At 38.7% G+C, this 23,538-nt stretch overlaps 1 protein-coding gene across 1 annotated transcript in view; it reads left to right on the top strand.

The window, feature by feature from the left end:
- The window catches only part of ZBTB24 (zinc finger and BTB domain containing 24), a 59,168-nt gene extending 54,566 nt beyond the window's left edge, over window positions 1-4,602 (top strand). The window contains exons 7-8 of the mRNA XM_053710847.1: window positions 1,430-1,511; window positions 2,728-4,602. Coding sequence (XP_053566822.1) covers window positions 1,430-1,511; window positions 2,728-3,505 — 860 coding nt within the window. The 3' untranslated portion in view covers window positions 3,506-4,602. The remainder of the gene's footprint in view (window positions 1-1,429; window positions 1,512-2,727) is intronic.
- The last annotated feature ends 18,936 nt before the right edge of the window (window positions 4,603-23,538 follow it).

Below are 23,538 nucleotides of genomic sequence, written 5' to 3'. Positions count from 1 at the left end.
ATAGGGGAATATGTTCTAAGTATTTCTAAATAGATATTCCTATATATATATCTGTATATTACTATACCTATATATATAATCGTGTGTGTGTGTATGTGTTTGTACTAGCCAGAAGAAAATGTTACTCGCCACTTCTAATCCCACCCACACCACATCCACTATTGTACCAAAAAAATATCAGATATATGTAGAAATATTTATTTATGAATAAATAGAACATATTCTTCTATGTCAAGAACATTGGAATGTGAAATATTCATATTTTCATGTCAGGTTAGCGCACTTGAAAATATGTAGTCGGGTTTGCGCGCGAGTTGGGTGTTTCCCCCCCACCACTTTTTTTGCTCCATTGACTTCTATGGGGGAATACGTGAACACTCACTCGCTATTCTAATTTCGTTTTTTTGTGCTTACTTCTAGCGCAGTTAATGCTCGAATGGGAGTATTAAATAACGTTCCACTTGTAATATGGCCTTTTGTTTTTTACCCAGTTGCATTACTGAGTAAAGAAGTTTTGGAATTTCATACCTCCAAAAACATTATTTCATCTAAATAAAAAATTAAATGATTGCTCTTACTGTTTCTCTTTTTGCTGAAAATCCTTAGATTTTACTACTTGATCGTTATCCTTTATTAACCACTATATTTACCTTTTTGAATTGCTGTTCTTTTATATGCCTGATATTTTACTTTGTTATTTACATTACTCTATTGAGACAATTAATTATAAATGTAATTAAATGTTTCAGTATTTTTTTCTAGGATAGCTACAAAGTGAGGCAATGCAGAAAGCATATTACACGGTATAAACACTGTGTTAGCATAAACACTTTAAAAAGCGTATCTGAACATTAAACACTTGTAGAACAATCAAAGTAAACTAAATAAAATAATGATGACTCAAACCTAAAAAAAATGTTTAATTAAAAGCTTTAATGGTATAATATTATTCATCTCGCTTGACCTATTTGTGAACGTTTATCAGATGTATATCCTATTGCTACTGCTTATGACACCTGTAAAGTGACCTAAAACTAATTTTTTGTTATGCAAACAGGCTCACATTAAAAATGTTGTAATATAGGTGTTCTCTTAAAAAATAAAGAACCAGTTTACAAAAGTTGACCTACTTGTGTGCATGCAGACAGTCGCAGCTAGGGCCCCTCCTTGCATATCTCTTTATACCCCTTTAAACAAATCATTTTCTGTATTTGTAAGATTTTAGAACATTTTCATATACTAAGTTTAAGGGCCCACTTTAACTACAAAAGATCAAATTTTACCTTAAAACATTTGTGATACTGTTCATTGTTAATGAACTGTGTCCTGTTAAAACTTTAGGATTATATTCATAATATTAGATTAATATTGTAATTGTATTTATGTGCATCAGCGTTTCCAATCTATAAACCTTTCTTTTTTCATTTAGGTGAGAAGCCATTTACTTGTGAGATCTGTGGGAAGTCTTTCACTGCAAAAAGCTCGCTAAAGACACACATCCGAATACACAGGTACCCCTTCATGTAATTCATCCTCGGCATTCAATTGTTTTGAAACTCCTGTTGAGAATATGTTGTTTCTGTCACTTGTCAGATAAGGTTATTCTTGCATTTATGCCAATCTTATATATAGGCTCAGGAGCTGGGAGCTAGCTGCTGATTTGTGTCTGAACATATATGCCGCTTTGATTTGCTTACCAATGTGTTCAGCTACTTCCCAGTAGTGCATTGCTGCTCTTTTAAGAAAGGACACCAAGAGAATAAAGCAAAATTGATAATAGAAATAAATTAGAAAAAATGTTTACCTTTTGTATGCTTTATATAATATGTTCCCAATTATCCATTTTATATGCTGGAGTATATTAAATTGTTTACAAATAACTCATTTGCTTTTATTTTGTCATTTGAAATAGCTGACTTTGCCTGTTAAAACAACCACCTGATTGGAATGGGGCTAATTTTACCCATCAGGAATAGTAAATTTAAAGGGATACTAAACACCAAAAATGTTATTGTTTAAAAAGATAGATAATCCCTTTATTTCCCATTCCCCAGTTTTGCAAAACCAACATTGTTATAGAAATATACTTTTTACCTCTATAATTACCTTGTATCTAAGCTCCTGCAGACGGCCTCCTTATCTCAGATCTTTTGACAGACTTGCATTTCAGGCAATAAGTGCTAACTACGTGCATGAGCACAATGTTATTAATATGAAACACATGAACTAATGCCCTCTAGCTGTGAAAAACTGTCAAATGCATTTAGAAATTAGCATATGAGCCTACCTAGGTTTAGCTTTCAACTGAGAATACCAAGAGAACAAAGCAAATTTGATGATAAAAGTAAATTAGAAAGTTGTTTAAAATTACATGCCCTATCTGAATCAACAAAGTTTAATTTGGACTTTACTATCCTGTTAAAAAAAACTATGCAAAATTTAACCATAAAGACTTTTTTCATGGCTGCTTTAAAATTAGCATAAAGGACTAGAATTGATAAATTAACATGAATTCATTTGATTCTCTGGTAAATAAGACTGTAAAATGGGTTAGTATTTTGTTACCCACTATTCTTTCTCTGCATATACCATACATTACAGGATGCTGCATACAGGGTATACAGTTATATGGTTAACCTCTTTATATATGTTGTGGTAAAGGTTATCCAATGATAAATGTAATATTACAGAGCAAGTGTGATGATGATTTTTTTATTTTTTTTGCAGGGGAGAAAAGCCATATTCTTGTAACATTTGCGGGAAATCCTTTTCGGATTCCAGTGCTAAAAGAAGACATTGCATCTTACATACCGGAAGCAAACCTTTCTCTTGCCCAGACTGTAACATGCAGTTCTCACGTATGGACAACCTGAAAACCCACATGAAAATCCACAGCAAAGAAAAGCAACTTCAGGTTCCGGAAAGCATAAGTGGAAATACAGAAGAGGTGAGAAGTATCCTACAGCTGCAGCCATACCAGCTTGCACCACCTGGCGGGCAGGAGATACAGTTACTGGTCACAGATGGTGTTCACAACCTGAACTTCCTGCCTAGCCATGACCAAAGTATCAGTATTGTCACTTCTGATAACTCCCAGGGTATAACGGAGCAAACTGCAAACCTTTCACTGATTACCAGTCCGGCTGCCCCTCTGCACAACTTGCCTGTCACAGCTCACCAGCAGCAAGTAAATCCAATCCACAGTATAGACATGATGGAGAGCCGGGTCCAGGCCGTGCACCCAGAGCAGATGCATGTTATCACCCTCTCAAAGGAAGCCCTAGACCAGTTACAGGGCAGCACTCAAGAAATCCATTTGTCACAAACAGACAGACAACTGCCAATAACCCAGGTGCAGGCTCATACACCTAATGGAATATTGAACCAAAACCCCCATGCCACTGAACATGTTACTCAACCTTTGGCTGAACATCATACACAAGATTTTCAAATCCAGGCCGGCACAGTTTCTTTTATAAACACTACGCTAGAAACAACACATTAGAATTCAATATATAGCAGAAAATGCTATCAGAGGACCACTGTACAGAAAATGGTTATGTCTACCTTTTATAAAGCTCACAATGTCATTTAGATCAACATTACTTATCATGAATGACCTGATTATTTTCTGCAATAGATTTTCCATTTTTTTAGTGTCAGGTTTTCATAGTTTATAATAACAGTCCCATGTTTCCTGCTAGAAATGGAAATATTTTGGCATGCATTTTAATTAAAAAACATATCTGAAGATATGAAAATGGCTTGATATCCTGTTCCACAGCTTTACCCCACCTTGTTCCATGATGTCAATTGGGTGCTTATCTACTCAGTGCACAAAGTACAGCTGACAATTTTCTGATCAGCCGCAGCTAGACAAAGCATAGCTATGTTATGACAGTGAGACATGGTGGAAGAATTATGTGTACAAGCTTTGAAACTTTTATGTTTTCTTGAAAACAAAAAATATACAGTTAAAGGGCCATAAATACCCAAATGTTGAAACACTTGAAAGTGATGCAGCGTAGCAGTAAAAAGCTGACTAGAAAATATCACCTGAACATCTCGATGAAAAAAAAGAAAGATATTTTACCTCAAAAGTTCCTCAGTAGCCATATCCCATTGTAAAGGACTTCTAAGCAGCAAATCAGTATGTCTGTCCCGGGACAGCTAAGGGAGTGAGCTTCATGAACACTCATCTTATTTCCCTATTCAGTTTAAGGAAGTTTACTATGAAATCTCATGAGAGTTACATCAAATCTCATGAGATCACAGTAAAAGAGTTCATGACCTCAGCACTTTTGATGCTGATTGGCTGCTGTTCATTTCTTCATTTTTTTTTATACCTGCAGCTGGGCAGCAGTTGAATTATAACTTTTTACACAGAACTAACTCTGCTGAGCTGAGGAAATTGTGAGGTAAAATATCTTCCTTTTTTACATAGAGATGCTCAGGTGATATTTTCCTGTCAGCTTTTTACAGTTATACTGCATCAGTTTCAAGTGATTTAGCAGATGAGTATTATGTCCCTTTAAATGCAAATGAAAAGTTTAATTTCTGTATAAGTGATGCAGAATAAACATTTTATCTTTTTTATGTAAATAGATGTGATGGGTATTATTTATATTATTTTTATCACTCTCTGAAAGTCCCAGAAATCACAAGACTGTTCTAGTTTAAAACTGTGCTTTGGTCTGTCCCCACCACTGTTTAAATTTATTCAATGGATCTCAAACTGCGGGGGAAGTTTTTTTGTTTGTTTTTTTTTAATGAAAATGTATAAATATATTGGTATAACTGAGAATAGATGATCATTTGTATTGTATTATTATTATTACTTTTTAAATTAGTCAGTCCCAAACTGCAGTAGCAAAGACTGACTCCCTTAAGAAATATTAGAGACATTGGCGTACTTTGGCGAACTCAGTATGTTGCCTGTGCAGTTTTAATATGGTTACATTGATACACCTATATATGAGGGTTACAGAAGGAGATCCCAGAATTTGCCAAACATACTTTAAGAATTACATTTTTACGGTATTTTTTAATGTGAAAAAACTTCCATACATAAATAAAAACATGGCTGGTTAAATGTACTGTTTCCAGCTTTCACACATTTTAAGGCCTAATGATCAAAAACCCGTCGGCATGGAAAGAAATCACACAAAATCTTTGGTAGCTTTATTTCATGCATTATTATATTTAACGTATGTGTCTCTCCTTCATGTCCAAAACCTTGTATAGTGATATAAACAGTTCTCAAGCTAAATTGTGCCTTTCTAAAGTGTTTTGAGGGACCTCACCATACTGATGAGACTATTTAGATCAGACATCCTTTAAACTTGGCACTCCAGAGGTTTTGGAACTACATTTCCCATGATGCTTAGCCAGCTGATATGCTGGCTGAGAATCATGGGAAATGTAGTTCCAAAAACCTCTGGAGGGCCAAGTTTGAGGATGTCTGCTTTATATAATCTCACTAGAGTGGAAAGCAACGCACGCTGCCCCTATTTGGCTCAGCGGCCATTTTCAGCTTTGGTGTGGAAATTTATTGCAAATCTAGAGCTAACATTAACTATGTGTTTAACCACTTTGTTGGGATTAAACACAAAATTAAAGAGAAGCTATAGTGTAATGATAAAGTTCAAGGCATTAGAACATTTAGTTGTAGAAGCTTTATTTCCCTTTAAAGGGCCAGTAAACCCACAAAATAATGTTATATAATTCTGCACATAGTGCAGAATTATATAACATCAGCTTAGCGCAAACTTTGTACCTTAAAAGATTTCAGTGAAAAAATGCTACGAAATTTACTTTCACAGTACGCCGCTCCTGGCTCTACTGAGCGGGTCTGTTTGTTTCCCCTAAGCGCATCGGGCACGCTGTCTTCACAGCCAGCCCGATCACGCCATTAAACTCAATGTAACTCGCTTCCGCTCTGAACTGGTAGCAGGAGCGAGTTACATTGAGTTTAATGGCGTGATCGGGCTGGCTGTGAATAGACAGCGTGCCTGATGGCTTAGGGAAAACAAACAGACCCGCTCAGTAGAGCCAGGAGCGGCGTACTGTGAAAGTAAATTTCATAGCATTTTTTCACTGAAATCTTTTAAGGTACAAAGTTTGCGCTAAGCTGATGTTCTATAATTCTGCACTATGTGCAGAATTATATAAAATTATTTTGTGGGTTTACTGGCCCTTTAACCTGAAATATCATTCCATTTTCTATTGTACTGTTAAGTATTTTTAAAGGGACATGAAACCAAATTTTAAACAACATTCCAATTTACTTCTATTTAAATTGCTTCATTCGTCAGATATCCTTTGTTGAAGAAATGACAATTCACATGGGTAAGCCAATTTATATGCAGCCACCAATCAACAGCTACTGAGCTATCTAGAGATGCTTTTCAACAAAGGATATCAAGATAATGAAGCAAAATAGATAATAGAAGTAAATTGGAAAGTTGATTAAAATTGCATGCTCTATCTAAATCATGAAAGAAAATAATTGGGTTTTATGTCCCTTTGAGTCCTGATTTTCTTTACAGCATGCCAGTAATTAAAAAATAGTATACAGGCTGCATGCTAAGAGATGCAATTTAATGTAATATTCTTTTAGCTTATTTTAACGCTTTCATTTGAACGTTTTGATAATAAAATATTATATTGTTGCCATCTCCTGGGTTTTAATGTTTTTGTTGGCCATGCTGCCTTCTGTACCTAAAGAGTTTTTTTTATTTATTCATGCAATAAAGTTAAAATGTTTGCTTCTCTGTTTTTATTTTGAGTATATAAAAAAAAAAGCAGAAATAATGAAAAAGACAAATGCAAACAAGCAAAAACACATGGTAATGAACTAATAGTGTGATTTCTTGAGGGTTCAGTGAACTTATTATTTAGCCCAGACATCCTCAAACTTGGCCCTCCAGAGGTTTTTGGAACTACATTTCCCATGATGCTCAGCCAGAGTATCATGGGAAATGTAGCTCCAAAACCTCTGGAGGGCCAAGTTTGATGGTGTCTGATTTAGCCTGTCGTGAAGCAAAGCATTATATGGTTTATTAAAATGGAAAGACCAGTCGTAAGTATACATTTTTTTTTCCCCTTGTTTTTCAATGGTAAGGACATAAGGAGCACGCTTGGAGAAGGAGGAATGCAAAATCGTGTATAGAGGGCACTAGAAAGGGCCAGAAAAACAGCATGCATTTAAGTACATCCCTTATGCCTAAATTATGCATTAAAGGGGCAGTAAAGTCAAAATAAAACTTTCATGACTCAGAGCGTGTAATTTTAACCAACTTTCCAAAATACTTCTGTTATCTAATTTGCTTTGTTCCTTTGGTATCCTTTATTGAAAAAGAGTATCTAGGTAGGCTCATGAGCAGCAATGCACTACTGGGAATTAACTGGTGATTGGTGGCTGTACATATATGTCTCTTGTCATTGGCTCACCAGATGTACTCAGCTAGCCCTCAGTAGTGCATAGCTCCTCTTTCAACAAAGGATACAAAGAGAGTGAAGCAAATTTGATCATAGAAATACATCAGAAAGTTGTTTAAAATTGTATGTTCTGTCTGAATCATAAAAGAAAAATGTTGGGTTTTCTGTCTATTTAATTGAAATAGGTTATTTTTGGGATACAATGTATTTGCCTTCCTTTTCTGATCTCTGTTAAGGAAAGGGATAGTGATATCTATTTAGTCATGAAACTTAATTTTTTTCTTTAGTGTTTCAGATAGAGTATACAATTATAAACACATTTCTATTTTACTTATATTATCAAATATACGTCATTCTCTTTGTATCCTTTGTTAAATGAGCAATAATGCACTATGGGATCTAACAGAACCCATTTGGTCAGTAAATAACAAGAAGTATATTTGTGCAGTCACCAATCAGCATAACACTTCCAGTTGTGCATTTCAACTCTTGTGCCTACCCAGGCATGCTTTTCGACAAAGGCTATGAAAAGAACAAAGTAAATTAGATACTAGAAGTAAATTGTGAAGTTTTTTTAAAATAGCATGCTCTATCATATTCATAAAAGTGTCATTTTGACTTTACTGTGTATTTAACGATTAAAGGGACATAATACTCATATGCTAAATCACTTGAAACTGATGCAGTATAACTGTAAAAAGCTGACAGGAAAATATCACCTGAGCATCTCTATGTAAAAAAGGAAGATATTTTACCTCACAATCTCCTCAGCTCAGCAGAGTAAGTTCTGTGTAAAAAGTTATAGTTAAGCTGTTGCCCAGCTGCAGGTAAAAAAAATAAAAAATAAACGAAGAAATGAACAGCAGCAAATCAGCATCAGCAGTGCTGAGGTCATGAACTCTGTTACTGTGATCTCATGAGATTTCACAGTAAACTTCCTTAAACTGAATAGGGAAATAAGATGAGAGTGCACGTAAGCTCACTCCCTTAGCTGTCCCGGGACAGACATACTGATTTGCTGCTTAGAAATTCTTTACAATTGGATGTGGCTGCTGAGGAATTTTTGAGGTAAAATATCTTTCTTTTTTACATAAAGATGTTCAGGTGATATTTTCTAGTCAGCTTTTTACAGCTATGCTGCATAACTTTATGGTCTCTTTAAAACATTTTAAAAGGTCAAGATTGATAAAATATAAAACAAAATTCGGGGGCGGAGCTTGGCCACTCTGGTAGATGGCCGCTTCAACTTCTCCTGCAACCTGCACAGGCCCACACGGCATAAAACCATGAAAAGGGCTATATACTCTACCTAGCAAAACAGCTACACTGAGGTGAACAACTATCCTACGCTTAAAGGGACAGTTCACCCAAATGTTTTCTCCCCTTTAAATTATTCCCAATGATCCTTTTAACCTGCTAGAGTGTATTAAATTGGTTACAAGTGGCTCCTTTACTCCTATTTCAGCATTTGAAATAGCTGATTTAGCCTGTGGTATCGCCACCTATACTGAACAAATTAATACTGGAGTATAGGCTATTGAATAGCCTAAGTATACACAGCCAGCAGAGGAGATTACACTCTCAGTGGGATGCAGGATAGTTAAGTAATAAAATGATAATTTTCCATTGTTCTCTCTATGTATTGAGCTTTGGTGTTCCAGCCAAATAAAAGATAAGGAAGCAAGTCTGTTTACACAAACTTAGAACATAATGAGATCTGATATCACCTTTAAGTTCAACCCATTGTAATAGGCTGTGATTTCAAAGCACAAAATCAGCTACTTCTTATACACAAATAAGCATGAAAATGGAATTTCTCAACTATTTTATACTCTGCAGTTGGTATAACAAGTCATATAAAATACATTAATGGAAAAACAATTTTACAGTGTACTGTGCCTTTAAGGGTTAAAAGTAAACCGAGCTGTTTATTTACTCCACCCGCCAAATATCTTAAAGTGCGCAACCTGGCCTACCATCACAGGCGTCACTGCAACGCTGCACATGGGGACCGGACCCCCTGGAGCACCTAGGCATCATAGTTCAGCAACAGGGTCATAAACGGAGAGGACTGACAACCACCACCTCCTCCGCCCACCTGGACTCACAGGCATCAACCCGCTTAGGCAGCAGCAACCAGTGCTACATACAACATCGCCGAAGACAAACGAAACACAGGAGATCAGTGGATAAGAGCTGTGACACAGTCACTGCCTGAAACATCGCACCTCAGCATCAATTAGCATAACAAGCAAAACACTACGGACTGTGACCTGACCTAACACCACCTTAATAACTGCTATATAGCTGTGATAGGGCATAAAACCTAACTGACATCTGAGCACAATTCTGCACTAATAACTGCGTGCAAGCAGTCTGTACAGTGCACATAAGGAACCTAACCCCCAAAAGGCACAAAATAAAAGGGACTTCATCTGCCTTATAGAATAAAGTACTATAACATAAAAAATAGAAAAGGCCACCATTTTCCAACACTTGCTATCCCCTTACAAACAAATAATTTACAAGCAATTCCTGCTATCAACAGACATCTGCAGAGCTACAGCAAACCTATATTTCTTCTGTTAAGTGTGATCAGTCCACGGGTCATCATTACTTCTGGGATATTACTCCTCCCCAACAGGAAGTGCAAGAGGATTCACCCAGCAGAGCTGCATATAGCTCCTCCCCTCTACGTCACTCCCAGTCATTCTCTTGCACCCAACGACTAGATAGGATGTGTGAGAGGACTATGGTGATTATTACTTAGTTTTATACCTTCAATCAAAAGTTTGTTATTTTATAATAGCACCGGAGTGTGTTATTACTTCTCTGGCAGAGTTTGAAGAAGAATCTACCAGAGTTTTTACTATGATTTTAGCCGGAGTAGTTAAGATCATATTGCTGTTTCTCGGCCATCTGAGGAGAGGTAAACTTCAGATCAGGGGACAGCGGGCAGATTAATCTGCAAAGAGGTATGTAGCAGCTTTTATTTTCTGACAATGGAATTGATGAGAAAATCCTGCCATACCGATATAATGTCATGTATGTATATTTACACTTCAGTATTCTGGGGAATGGTACTTCACTGGAATTACACTGGGTACATAAGACTTTAGCCTATTTTGCAGGGACTAGCAACAGGCTTTTTAATAACTCTTAATTTATGTTAAACGTTTTTGCTGGAATGTAAAATCGTTTTCATTTTCTGAGGTACTGGGTGAACAAAATGTTTGGGCACTATTTTTCCACTTGGCAGTTGCTTGATCTAATTTCTGACAGTTTCTGATCTCTCTCACTGTTGTGTGTGAGGGGGAGGGGCCATTTTTTGGCGCTTTTGCTACGCATCAAAAAATTTCAGTCAGCAGCTCATTGTATTTCCTGCATGATCCGGTTCATCTCTACAGAACTCAGGGGTCTTCAAAACTTGTTTTGAGGGAGGTAATCATTCACAGCAGAGCTGTGAAATTGTAGTTGACTGTGATAAAAAACTTTTATTCTGTAATTTTTTTTCTGCTATCAGGGTTAGTTGTCTTTTGCTAATGGGAACAAACCTTTGCTAAAGTTGTGTTGTTTACAAAGATTGATGCTATAACTTTTTCAGTTTATTAATTTTCAACTGTCATAAATCTTCTGTGCTTCTTATAGGCACAGTACGTTTTCATAGTATTTTACTTGAATAGTATTCCAAATTGCAAGTTTATTTGCTAGTGTGTTAAACATGTCTGATTCAGAGGAAGATACCTGTGCTATTTGTGATAATGCCAAAGTGGAGCCCAATAGAAATTTATGTACTAACTGTATTGATGCTACTTTAAATAAAAGTCAATCTGTACAAATTGAACAAATTTCACCAAACAGCAAGGGGAGAGTTATGCCGACTAACTCGCCTCACGTGTCAGTACCTGCATCTCCCGCTCGGGAGGTGCGCGATATTGTGGCGCCCAGTACATCTGGGCGGCCATTACAAATAACATTACAAGATATGGCTACTGTTATGACTGAAGTTTTGGCTAAATTACCAGAATTAAGAGGCAAGCGTGATCACTCTGGGGTGAGAACAGAGTGCGCTGATAATACTAGGGCCATGTCAGATACTGCGTCACAGCTTGCAGAACATGAGGACGGAGAGCTTCTGTCTGCGGCTGACGGTTCTGATCCAAACAGATTGGATTCAGATATTTCAAATTTTAAATTTAAGCTGGAGAACCTCCGTGTATTACTAGGGGAGGTGTTAGCGGCTCTGAATGATTGTAACACAGTTGCAATACCAGAGAAAATGTGTAGGTTGGATAAATATTTTGCGGTACCAACGAGTACCGACGTTTTTCCTATACCTAAAAGACTAACTGAAATTATTACTAAGGAGTGGGATAGACCCGGTGTGCCGTTCTCTCCCCCTCCGATATTTAGAAAGATGTTTCCAATAGACGCCACCACACGGGACTTATGGCAGACGGTCCCTAAGGTGGAGGGAGCAGTTTCTACTTTAGCTAAGCGTACCACTATCCCGGTGGAGGATAGCTGTGCCTTTTCAGATCCAATGGATAAAAAGTTAGAGGGTTACCTTAAGAAAATGTTTGTTCAACAAGGTTTTTTTTTTTGTTTTTTTTTTGATAATTTTTTATTGAGGTTTAAAAATCAAAGAGACAAAAAACAACAGGCATTATGAAATACAACCAACATATACCAATGAATAGAAAACCTAGCACACAAGTTGCAAAAAATATAGCGAGTCTGTTACATCATAAATATGCCAGTAACGAAAATTCCATAAATAAACCTCACATTTCCTATTTTAGTTACATAAAAAAAAAAAAGTAAATTTTAAGCCTTGAATTCCAAAGATAATAAAAATAAAAGCAAAACATAACGCAAAACTAAATCACAGATATTGACTTATTACTGAAGGATCTTAGGTTAGGTGAGATCCATCTCTCACCAACCGTACTTCGACCCTATATAAAAACCTAGCAGGGAAAGAGGGAAGAGGGAAAAAAAATAAAAATAAATAAATTGAAAATTCTCTCTCCCCCGGCTACCGGGGCTTTACAGTTATGTAACGAGACAAAACTCTGACTAATCTTATCTTGATTTACTGATGGGATTAGCGACAGCCAGAACGTGTAGATATTTTCCCTAATTACAAGACTCTGTTTGGTCAACATGATGTCATACATCAATGATATTGAAGAATCTCCAGCCACAGCTTTCCGTATAAACAGCTTGATAACCGACCAGTCCGAAAACGAAGGAGAGGGCCAACGTTGTGAAAGGACAAAGTGGCGAATTTGAAAATAAGCAAAATAAATTGGATCTAGCCAGGTCAAATTTATTAAAGATCGAATCCGCCGTTAATAATTGGTCATTTTCATCTAGTAACTGTTTGACATAATATAGTCCTTTATCAGACCAGTCTTTGAAAACTTTTTGATGGAGGCCGGGCAAGAAATTAGGATTATTTACAATAGGCAACCATTCAGAAAAAGAATAATCTATATTTAACATCACGCAGAACTTTTGCCAGGCAAAAACTATATTCCTAATAGTAATAAGACACCTGACATTCTGAGGCAACTTCTGGACATCAATGTGCAAAATTGCTTTTAACACAAATGGGGCAATCAAATGATTTTCTAAATCTTCTGATGAAACTGAGTTAGTACCAGCAATCCAATCTATTGCTGTTTTGACCATGGCAGCTAAATTATACAATTTGATATTGGGAAGCGCCAACCCCGCCGAACCGGAGTTTTGCATTAATCTAGCCAGCGCGATTCGGCGTTTTTTATTGTTCCAAATAAACTTAGAAACTTGCAAATTAAAAAACTTCAAGTCTTTATTCATTAGGAATAAGAGCAAATTCTGGAGTGGATATAGCAAGCGCGGAAAAATGATTGATTTTATCAGATTAACTCTGGCAGTGATAGATAATGGAAAGGTAGCCCAGAGGTGTAAATCAGATGCAATTTTTTGGAAAAGAGGCTCAAAATTGGCTTTATACCAGAATTTAGGGTTTTTATGCAAAACCAAACCTAGATATTTAATAGCATCAACCAACTTAAATGGGATAACAAGGCCCTCCAACTTAGAAGTATTTATGCACATTAATTCGCTCTTTTCCAAATTTATCTTATAACCTGAAAAGGAACTGAAGACTTCTAATACCTGTAGAATCATAGGAATAGATTGCTGGACATTGGTAAGAAAGATCAACACATCGTCTGCATAAAGCAACATTTTTAGATGGTATGTACCAAATGGGACTCCACTCAAAATATCTCTACATCGGATCGCAAAAGGTTCCAAAGCTATATTAAAAAGTAAAGGAGAAAGAGGACACCCTTGCCGAGTGCCTCTTTGTAGTATTATTTTAGAAGATAAAGACCCATTAATAAGTAAAAAAGAAATTGGTTTATGATATAATCTAATGATGAATTGTAGAAATTCCCCTTTTAAGCCAAACTTCTCCATCGCCCTAAAGAGATGTTCCCAGACAATTGAATCAAAGGCTTTGATCGCGTCTAAAGAAAGTATGGCAGTTCCTTGCCATAATGGCTCCTTCCTTTCCTTATCCACATTCCAGGCGTAATCTAAAAAATTAATTAATTTGCGAGTATTCTTAGATGGATTTCTGGCAACCATAAATCCAGTCTGATCTGGATGAATGATTTTATGTATATGAGAAGAAAGCCTTGAAGCAATAATAGACATTAATATCTTATAGTCAATGTTCAGAACCGAAATCGGCCTATAAGAGGCCGGATCTTCGGGATTTTTGCCTTTTTTTAAAATAAGCGAGATATTGGCGGCAGAGAAGTAGCTAGAGATCACATTATTAGACATATAATAGAAATTAAAGAGTTTTTCTAAAGTAGGGAGGAGAACCTCACCAAGACATTTATAGAACTCCGCAGGAAACCCATCTGGTCCCGGCGCCTTATTCATCTTCAAGTGATCTATGCCTTTTCTGATTTCATCAATAGATATTGGGGCGTTGATCGCTATTAAGTCCTCACTATTTAATTGAGGCAACTTTAAGATGGACCAAAAAATATCTTGGTTACAAGTATCTATCTCTATTCCCGAGTATAATTGATGATAATAGGCATGAAATGCCTCCATAATACCCTTCGTCTCCGTATATCTTCCCTTCTCAGTTTGAATGGCAGGTATAATATTTCTCTTTTTTCTGACCTTAATGAGTTTTGCTAAATATTTAGCGGAAGAGCCATGCAATCCCCTAAATTGAAGATTTATTCTTCCTTCCTCCTCCAAAAGTTTTTGTTTTAAGAACAAATCTCTTTCCTTCCTATTGTCTTGATATTTCTTCCAGTTTCCTGAAGTGCGCCTCAAGCAATATTTCCTATATGAGTTCCTAATTTTATTCATGATTTGGATTTCCCTTGCTTTACTCTTTTTCTTCGCTATACTAATATATGATTGTATTTCTCCCCGCATTACAGCTTTAAAAGCTTCCCCAAAAATTTCCGGTTTATTAGCATAGCTTATATTATCAGAATAATATCGTAGCCAGAGGGATTTCAAGAAATTAACAAATCTGGGATTAGTGTGCAAATATCGAGGGAAATAAAAACTAGGCGTTTGTGTTCTGTTCTTTAGCCCAGAAAGAAGTGACAAGGAGATAATGGCATGGTCTGAAATACGAATATCCCCAATTCCTGCCTCTAATTCCTGATTGGCCAAGCACTCCGTAATTAACAAAAAGTCAATTCTCGAAAAAGTACAGTGTGCTTTAGATTCGCAAGAAAATACCTGTTTATCAGGGTTTTTTAAAGCCATATATCCAATAATTTTAGCTTTGCACAGAATAGTGATAGATATTTTGCATTCTTTGCGTTAACTAATCTGTTTTTGTTAGAAAATCTATCAAGTGTTGGGGATAAAGTGGCATTAAAATCCCCCCCTAAAATTAAATTTTCGGCACTAAAAGGAAATAATTTGAATTGTATTTTCTGCCAAAAGTCTCTGGAAAACTTATTTGGGGCATATATATTGCAGATTATCAATTTAAAATTCTTTATAGACACATGAATTAAGATGTATCTTGCCGCCGGATCTATATCTACCTTATCTATTTTATATTCTAACTCTTTATGAAACAAAATAGCAACCCCACATTTTCTAGCACGACCGGTTGTGGAGACTACTTCCCCAACCCATTTTATCTTCAATTTAGCCGCTTCTTGCTCATTGAGATGTGTCTCCTGAAGGAGAACGTCTGGTTTATAGCTAGCCAGAGTTTTAATAATCAATTTGCGTTTGATGGGGGAAGATATCCCTCCTATATTCCAAGATAAAATCTTAATACCTTCCGCCATCTAAAATTCAACTAATTTAGCCATTATACAAGAAATAAACCACTCGAGGTGGGTTGAAGGCCCGGGGTAAGGGAGGTAGAGGAGGGGCGGCAGCGGAGAGGGGCGAGGGAGAGAGAGAGAGAGAGAGAGAGAGAGGGGAAAAAAAAAAAAAAAAAAAGAGAAAATAAATTACCAAATGGGGGGGAGGGAGGGGGAAAGGGAAAAGACATATACCTAAAAGGTGCAAAAACAACAGCCTCACAACTTTTATTAACATATGTTCCTTATTGTCTGGGAGAGAGAAACACATTTCCATCTAAGACAGCCAACTTTACCCTGTCTCTATAAATTTTTTAACATCTGCTGCCTGTTCAAAAGAAAGTTTAGTACCTTTGTCCTCGATAATTAAACGTGCAGGATATACCAGTCGAGCTTTAATCCCTTTATTTATCAACTGCGAACAATATGGGGCCATCAACTTCCTTTTAGCAGAAGTCTCATACGAAAAGTCTTGAAACAACAGAATCCGATTCTTTCCAAATATAGGAGGATCATTATTTTTAAAACGTTTCAAAATTTCAACTTTATCTTGAAATCTTAGTAATTTAAAAATACAGATTCTGTTCCTCAAGACTCCATCTGAAGAGGGTTTCTTTTGGCCCAACCTATGTGCCCGTTCTATCGCCAGGGGTAACAACTCAGGGGAAAACCCTAACGTTTGTGGTAATGTAATTGAGGTGAATTTTAATAAATCCTCAAATTCAGGTGTTTCTGGGAGACCCACTATCCTAATATTGTTCCGCCTGGAACGATCCTCCAGATCCTCCAGGCGTGACTGCATACTTTTAATTTTAGCATCCTGTTTCTGGATTAAGTCCCCATGAATATGAGTTATATCTTCAACCTCAGAGATTCTTGTCTCAGCCTCAGTAAGTCTGTTTGAGAACTGTCTGATTTCAGAGGACAGTGAAACTAATTCAGCAGAGATAGTCCCTAGTTCTTTCTTAATTACATCGAACTGAGGAGAAAATATCTCTGTTAACTGTGTAATCAGTGTATGTGAATCAGAAGACATTTTACTAATTTCTGAAGAGCTATCCAAACTGGAATCAGCTGTTTTACTTTTTTTATCTTTTACTTTTACAGGCATTTTGGGTGAATTTGACTTCACCTGAGTGATAAATCTATCCATAAAGGATAGAACAAAAAAATAGAAATAAATCAAGTGCACTTAAAGTGAAGACCCATACAACAACAAAAAATAAAAAAAGAAAAAGAAAAACATCAATCACAAGAACCCCCCTCCCACCCGTTCCCCTTATATAGATTTCCAATCTATTATTTGGTGATTATACTAGTGTTACTGCAAAGTGCTTAATAAAGCAAAATAGTGCGTATGGCCTGAAAGTCTCTACTACCTTATCCAGATGGTATTATCTTTTTTTTTTTTTTTTTTACCTTCCTTTTATTCCCTTCCTTTATCTTCCCTCTATTTTCCTTTTTCCCCCCTTTCTTTTGTAGCTATCCTTCCCCCTTTTTTCCTCTTTCTGCCCTTTTCTTTTTTTGTGTTTCTATGAGCTTGCCTCCTTCCAGGTAGAACTACACAGGGTTTTTAACAGAGCCCTTATAGCTCAGTTTTATCTCAAATTTGTAGGGGCTTATATAGCACTCAAATTAAGGCAATCAGAAAGGGGGCTTATTACGTAGTTGTTACACCACTGTTTGTTCACCTAAAGCTTTCCTAAGCCTAGGTCTAATTTGTTAACTCCTCTAAGAGCCAACAAGTATACAGAAAATGTATAGGGGATTTAAAAAAATACACGGCACGTATAGCAATCCTTATTACACATTACTATGTAGATATAGGCAAACCGCCCCAATTAAACAGATTCAGGATCTCCCTGTGGATAATAAGGTTTGACCAAACTTGTCATAACAGGTGATTACATGCATAAACATATTAGTTATCCCCACAGTTCTCAAATTACAATATGCAACCCTGGAAATACATTTCTAACATTTCTTTGTTGACACGTAGAATTAGCCAATTTCATATAATACCCATATTGTCCTCCACATCTAAGTGGCAAACTGAAGCTAGCAGTTCGAGAGTCTCACATATAGGGAAAGCGTTATTTAGGGCAAAGACTCGATATCAACCCTGGTGAGGCAAACCCAGTTCACTGTGCAAATGTCCCCTTTTTTCTTGAGGACTGACAATAGGAGAGGAAGCAAACACTATGTCTTTTGACTAGAGAGTCAGCCTCTCTCTTACAGCCAACATCTAATGGCTCCCATTAACAAGCGGGCTTACAGTTCTGTAGTAGCAAAGCAGGCAACAGGAGATTTTAACTTACGTGCCCCACTCTGAACTTCTCCTCTGTATCCAATTATGGCCGCAAGTACCTAGGAGCCCGTTCCTCTGCCTGTGGAACCCGGGCACTGCTCCGATACTCAAAGCAGAAACTAACTGGTTTGCAAGGCGTGACTTGATTGAGAGGTTTTCACACACCTTCACTTCTTATTGGAGGAAATAAAGGGCTCAACCGCAGGGTGGCTTCCCGATTGGTCGGCTCTCTTCTACTGCTGGGTCGCCGTTCTTACAGCTGTCCGATATGACATACCCCTAGAAACGGGGGAATTCTTCACCTTGAGCGAATCCTAGGAGGTGTAATCACCCCACAACGGGTACCGCTCTCCTTCCCTGGTCTCAGTTCGGTCCTCTGCAGACGCTCTGCTCCAGTGCCACAGTGCTGCTGTATCCGTAGCGGACCAAGTGTACTCCAGCCCCGCCAGCTGAATCCTTATGATTTGCGGGATAGATATGTCCACAGGCTTCAGTTAACCAGAATAAACGGTATTAAGTAATGGTTTCTCTCACGTCCCATTTATTTTACAGGGTGAGGTTGCGGCTCGGACTAGAAGCCGTGAAAAACAGTCCTTGGAGGTTTTTCCCGCCTGGGCCAGGATTTATTCGGCCGTCTCCCTAGGATGCAGCAGGGCACCAGCAACGGGAGAAATGGCCACAGGAGATCGTTGTACACAGCTGCTCAGTCTCGATGCACCCCGCCAGACTCAGCGTGTGCTGCTGAACAGCTCCTCCCACCGGAAATGCCTCGCTGTTCAACAAGGTTTTATATTGCAACCCCTTGCATGCATTGCGCCGGTCACGGCTGCGGCGGCATTCTGGTTTGAGTCGCTGGAAGAGACCATTAGTTCAGCTACTCTGGATGACATTACGGACAAGCTTAGAGTCCTTAAGCTAGCTAATTCATTCATTTCGGAGGCCGTAGTACATTTAACTAAACTTACGGCTAAGAATTCAGGATTCGCCATTCAGGCACGCAGAGCACTGTGGCTAAAATCCTGGTCAGCTGATGTTACTTCTAAGTCTAAATTACTTAATATACCCTTTAAAGGGCAGACCTTATTTGGGCCTGGTTTGAAAGAAATTATCGCTGACATTACAGGAGGTAAAGGCCACGCCCTGCCCCAGGACAGGGCCAAACCTAAGGCCAGACAGTCTAATTTTCGTTCCTTTCGGAATTTCAAAGCAGGAACAGCATCAACTTCCTCTGCTCCAAAACAAGAAGGATCTGTTGCTCGCTACAGACAAGGCTGGAGACCTAACCAGTCTTGGAACAAGGGCAAGCAGGCCAGGAAACCTGCTGCTGCCCCTAAAACAGCATGAATTGAGGGCCCCCAATCCGGGATCGGATCTAGTGGGGGGCAGACTTTCTCTCTTCGCCCAGGCTTGGGCAAGAGATGTCCAGGATCCCTGGGCGCTAGAGATAATATCTCAGGGATACCTTCTGGACTTCAAATACTCTCCTCCAAGAGAGAGATTTCATCTGTCAAGGTTGTCAACAAACCAAACAAAGAAAGAGGCGTTTCTACGCTGCGTACAAGAGCTTTTGTTAATGGGAGTAATCCATCCAGTTCCACGGTCGGAACAGGGACAAGGGTTTTACTCAAATCTGTTTGTGGTTCCCAAAAAAGAGGGAACTTTCAGACCAATCCTGGACTTAAAAATCCTAAACAAATTCCTAAGAGTTCCATCGTTCAAGATGGAGACTATTCGGACAATTTTACCCATGATCCAAAAGGGTCAGTACATGACCACAGTGGATTTAAAGGATGCTTACCTTCACATACCGATTCACAAAGATCATTACCGGTACCTAAGGTTTGCCTTCCTAGACAGGCATTACCAGTTTGTAGCTCTTCCATTCGGATTGGCTACAGCTCCAAGAATCTTCACAAAGGTTCTGGGTGCTCTTCTGGCGGTACTAAGACCGCAAGGAATCTCGGTAGCTCCGTACCTAGACGACATTCTGATACAAGCTTCAAGCTTTCAAACTGCCAAGTCTCATACAGAGTTAGTACTGGCATTTCTAAGGTCACATGGATGGAAGGTGAACGAAAAGAAGAGTTCACTCGTTCCACTCACAAGAGTTCCCTTCCTGGGGACTCTTATAGATTCTGTAGAAATGAAGATTTACCTGACAGAAGACAGGTTAACAAGACTTCAAAGTGCTTGCCACACCCTTCATTCCATTCAACACCCGTCAGTGGCTCAATGCATGGAGGTGATCGGCTTAATGGTAGCGGCAATGGACATAGTACCCTTTGCACGCTTACACCTCAGACCACTGCAACTGTGCATGCTAAGTCAGTGGAATGGGGATTACTCAGACTTGTCCCCTTCTCTGAATCTGGATCAAGAGACCAGAAATTCTCTTCTATGGTGGCTTTCTCGGCCACATCTGTCCAGGGGGATGCCATTCAGCAGGCCAGATTGGACAATTGTAACAACAGACGCCAGCCTTCTAGGTTGGGGTGCCGTCTGGAATTCTCTGAAGGCTCAGGGACAATGGAGTCAGGAGGAGAGTCTCCTACCAATAAACATTCTGGAATTGAGAGCAGTTCTCAATGCCCTCCTGGCTTGGCCCCAGTTGACAACTCGGGGGTTCATCAGGTTTCAGTCGGACAACATCACGACTGTAGCTTACATCAACCATCAGGGAGGGACAAGAAGCTCCCTAGCAATGATGGAAGTATCAAAGATAATTCGCTGGGCAGAGTCTCACTCTTGCCACCTGTCAGCAATCCACATCCCGGGAGTGGAGAACTGGGAGGCGGATTTCTTAAGTCGTCAGACTTTTCATCCGGGGGAGTGGGAACTTCATCCGGAGGTCTTTGCTCAAATACTTCGTCATTGGGGCAAACCAGAGATAGATCTCATGGCGTCTCGACAGAACGCCAAGCTTCCTCGTTACGGGTCCAGATCCAGGGATCCAGGAGCAGTCCTGATAGATGCCCTGACAGCACCTTGGGACTTCAGGATGGCTTACGTGTTTCCACCCTTCCCGATGCTTCCTCGATTGATTGCCAGAATCAAACAGGAGAGAGCATCAGTTATCCTAATAGCACCTGCATGGCCACGCAGGACTTGGTATGCAGACCTGGTGGACATGTCATCCTGTCCACCTTGGTCTCTACCTCTGAAACAGGACCTTCTGATACAGGGTCCTTTCAAACATCAAAATCTAACTTCTCTGAAGCTGACTGCTTGGAAATTGAACGCTTGATTTTATCAAAACGTGGGTTTTCTGAGTCAGTTATTGATACCTTAATACAGGCTAGGAAGCCTGTTACCAGAAGGATTTACCATAAGATATGGCGTAAATACCTATATTGATGCGAATCCAAAGGTTACTCTTGGAGTAAGGTTAGGATTCCTAGGATATTGTCTTTTCTACAAGAAGGTTTAGAAAAGGGTTTATCTGCTAGTTCTTTAAAGGGACAGATCTCAGCTCTGTCCATTCTGTTGCACAAACGTCTGTCAGAAGTTCCAGACGTTCAGGCTTTTTGTCAGGCTTTGGCCAGGATTAAGCCTGTGTTTAAAACTGTTGCTCCGCCATGGAGTTTAAACCTTGTTCTTAACGTTTTACAGGGCGTTCCGTTTGAACCCCTTCATTCCATTGATATAAAGTTGTTATCTTGGAAAGTTCTATTTTTAATGGCTATTTCCTCGGCTCGAAGAGTCTCTGAGTTATCAGCCTTACATTGTGATTCTCCTTATTTGATTTTTCATTCGGATAAGGTAGTTCTGCGTACTAAACCTGGGTTCTTACCTAAGGTAGTCACTAACAGGAATATCAATCAAGAGATTGTTGTTCCTTCTTTGTGTCCAAATCCTTCTTCGAAGAAGGAACGTCTTCTGCACAATCTGGATGTAGTTCGTGCCCTAAAATTTTACCTACAGGCAACTAAGGAATTTCGACAAACGTCTTCCCTGTTTGTCGTTTACTCTGGTCAGAGGAGAGGTCAAAAGGCTTCTGCTACCTCTCTTTCTTTTTGGCTTCGTAGCATAATTCGTTTAGCTTACGAGACTGCTGGACAGCAGCCTCCTGAAAGAATTACAGCTCATTCTACTAGAGCTGTGGCTTCCACTTGGGCCTTTAAGAATGAGGCCTCTGTTGAACAGATTTGCAAGGCTGCAACTTGGTCTTCGCTTCATACTTTTTCCAAATTTTACAAATTTGACACTTTTGCTTCCTCGGAGGCTATTTTTGGGAGAAAGGTTCTTCAGGCAGTGGTTCCTTCTGTATAAAGAGCCTGCCTATCCCTCCCGTCATCCGTGTACTTTTGCTTTGGTATTGGTATCCCAGAAGTAATGATGACCCGTGGACTGATCACACTTAACAGAAGAAAACATAAATTATGCTTACCTGATAAATTCCTTTCTTCTGTAGTGTGATCAGTCCACGGCCCGCCCTGTTTTTTAAGGCAGGTAATTATTTTTTAAATTATACTCCAGTCACCACTACACCCTTGGCTTCTCCTTTCTCGTTGGTCCTTGGTCGAATGACTGGGAGTGACGTAGAGGGGAGGAGCTATATGCAGCTCTGCTGGGTGAATCCTCTTGCACTTCCTGTTGGGGAGGAGTAATATCCCAGAAGTAATGATGACCCGTGGACTGATCACACTACAGAAGAAAGGAATTTATCAGGTAAGCATAAATTATGTTTTCTCTGCCTTACATGCTGCAAAAGCACTTCTACATATACAGATAATACCTGTAACCTGCCGCAGATAACCGCATAACCCCTACAACCCTGCTAGTACGTAGAACTTTCCATTGGAATGCCACAAAAGAAAACCTCCTCAAAATCCAAAAAAATGAACCACTATCTAAAAATGGCTGACACCAACACACAGGAAAATAATACATCTAACACTGAATCCAGGCATGCAACTTCTACACAAACTTCTATACCGCCAGAACGTCCATCACAATATGTTACTAAGGAAGACCTGTAAACTCTCTGTTCAAAGGAAGATATTAAAGGAATCATGACAGAAGTCAAAAGTTTATAAAGTGAGCTAAAAAAAAGATGTTACTAAACTCACACAAAGGGTCACCATCATAGAAAAATCACAGGAAACTATGCAAGAAAAGATCACAGAATCCTCTAACCAAGCACATTATAGTGCTGAAATGGTACAAAGTCTTATGTATCGAGTGGAGGACTTGGACAACCGCAGTAGGCGGAATAACCAATGCATCAGGGGAATACAGGAATCTATACATCCAACAGCAGTTCAGGGATATTTACAAGACTTATTTCGCACAATAAAGAACACTCCCTCATCACCAGAAGTGATAATAGAAAGAGCACACAGAGCTCTCCATCCCAGGCCCTCAGCAAAAGCACCGCTTGGGATGTTTTACTCAAACTGTTAAACTACCATGACAAAGTAGAGATACTAA

Source organism: Bombina bombina, chromosome 4 (assembly GCF_027579735.1).
Source record: "Bombina bombina isolate aBomBom1 chromosome 4, aBomBom1.pri, whole genome shotgun sequence".
NCBI classification, from domain to species: Eukaryota; Metazoa; Chordata; class Amphibia; order Anura; family Bombinatoridae; genus Bombina; species Bombina bombina.
This window is presented reverse-complemented; position numbering and strand designations above follow the sequence as displayed.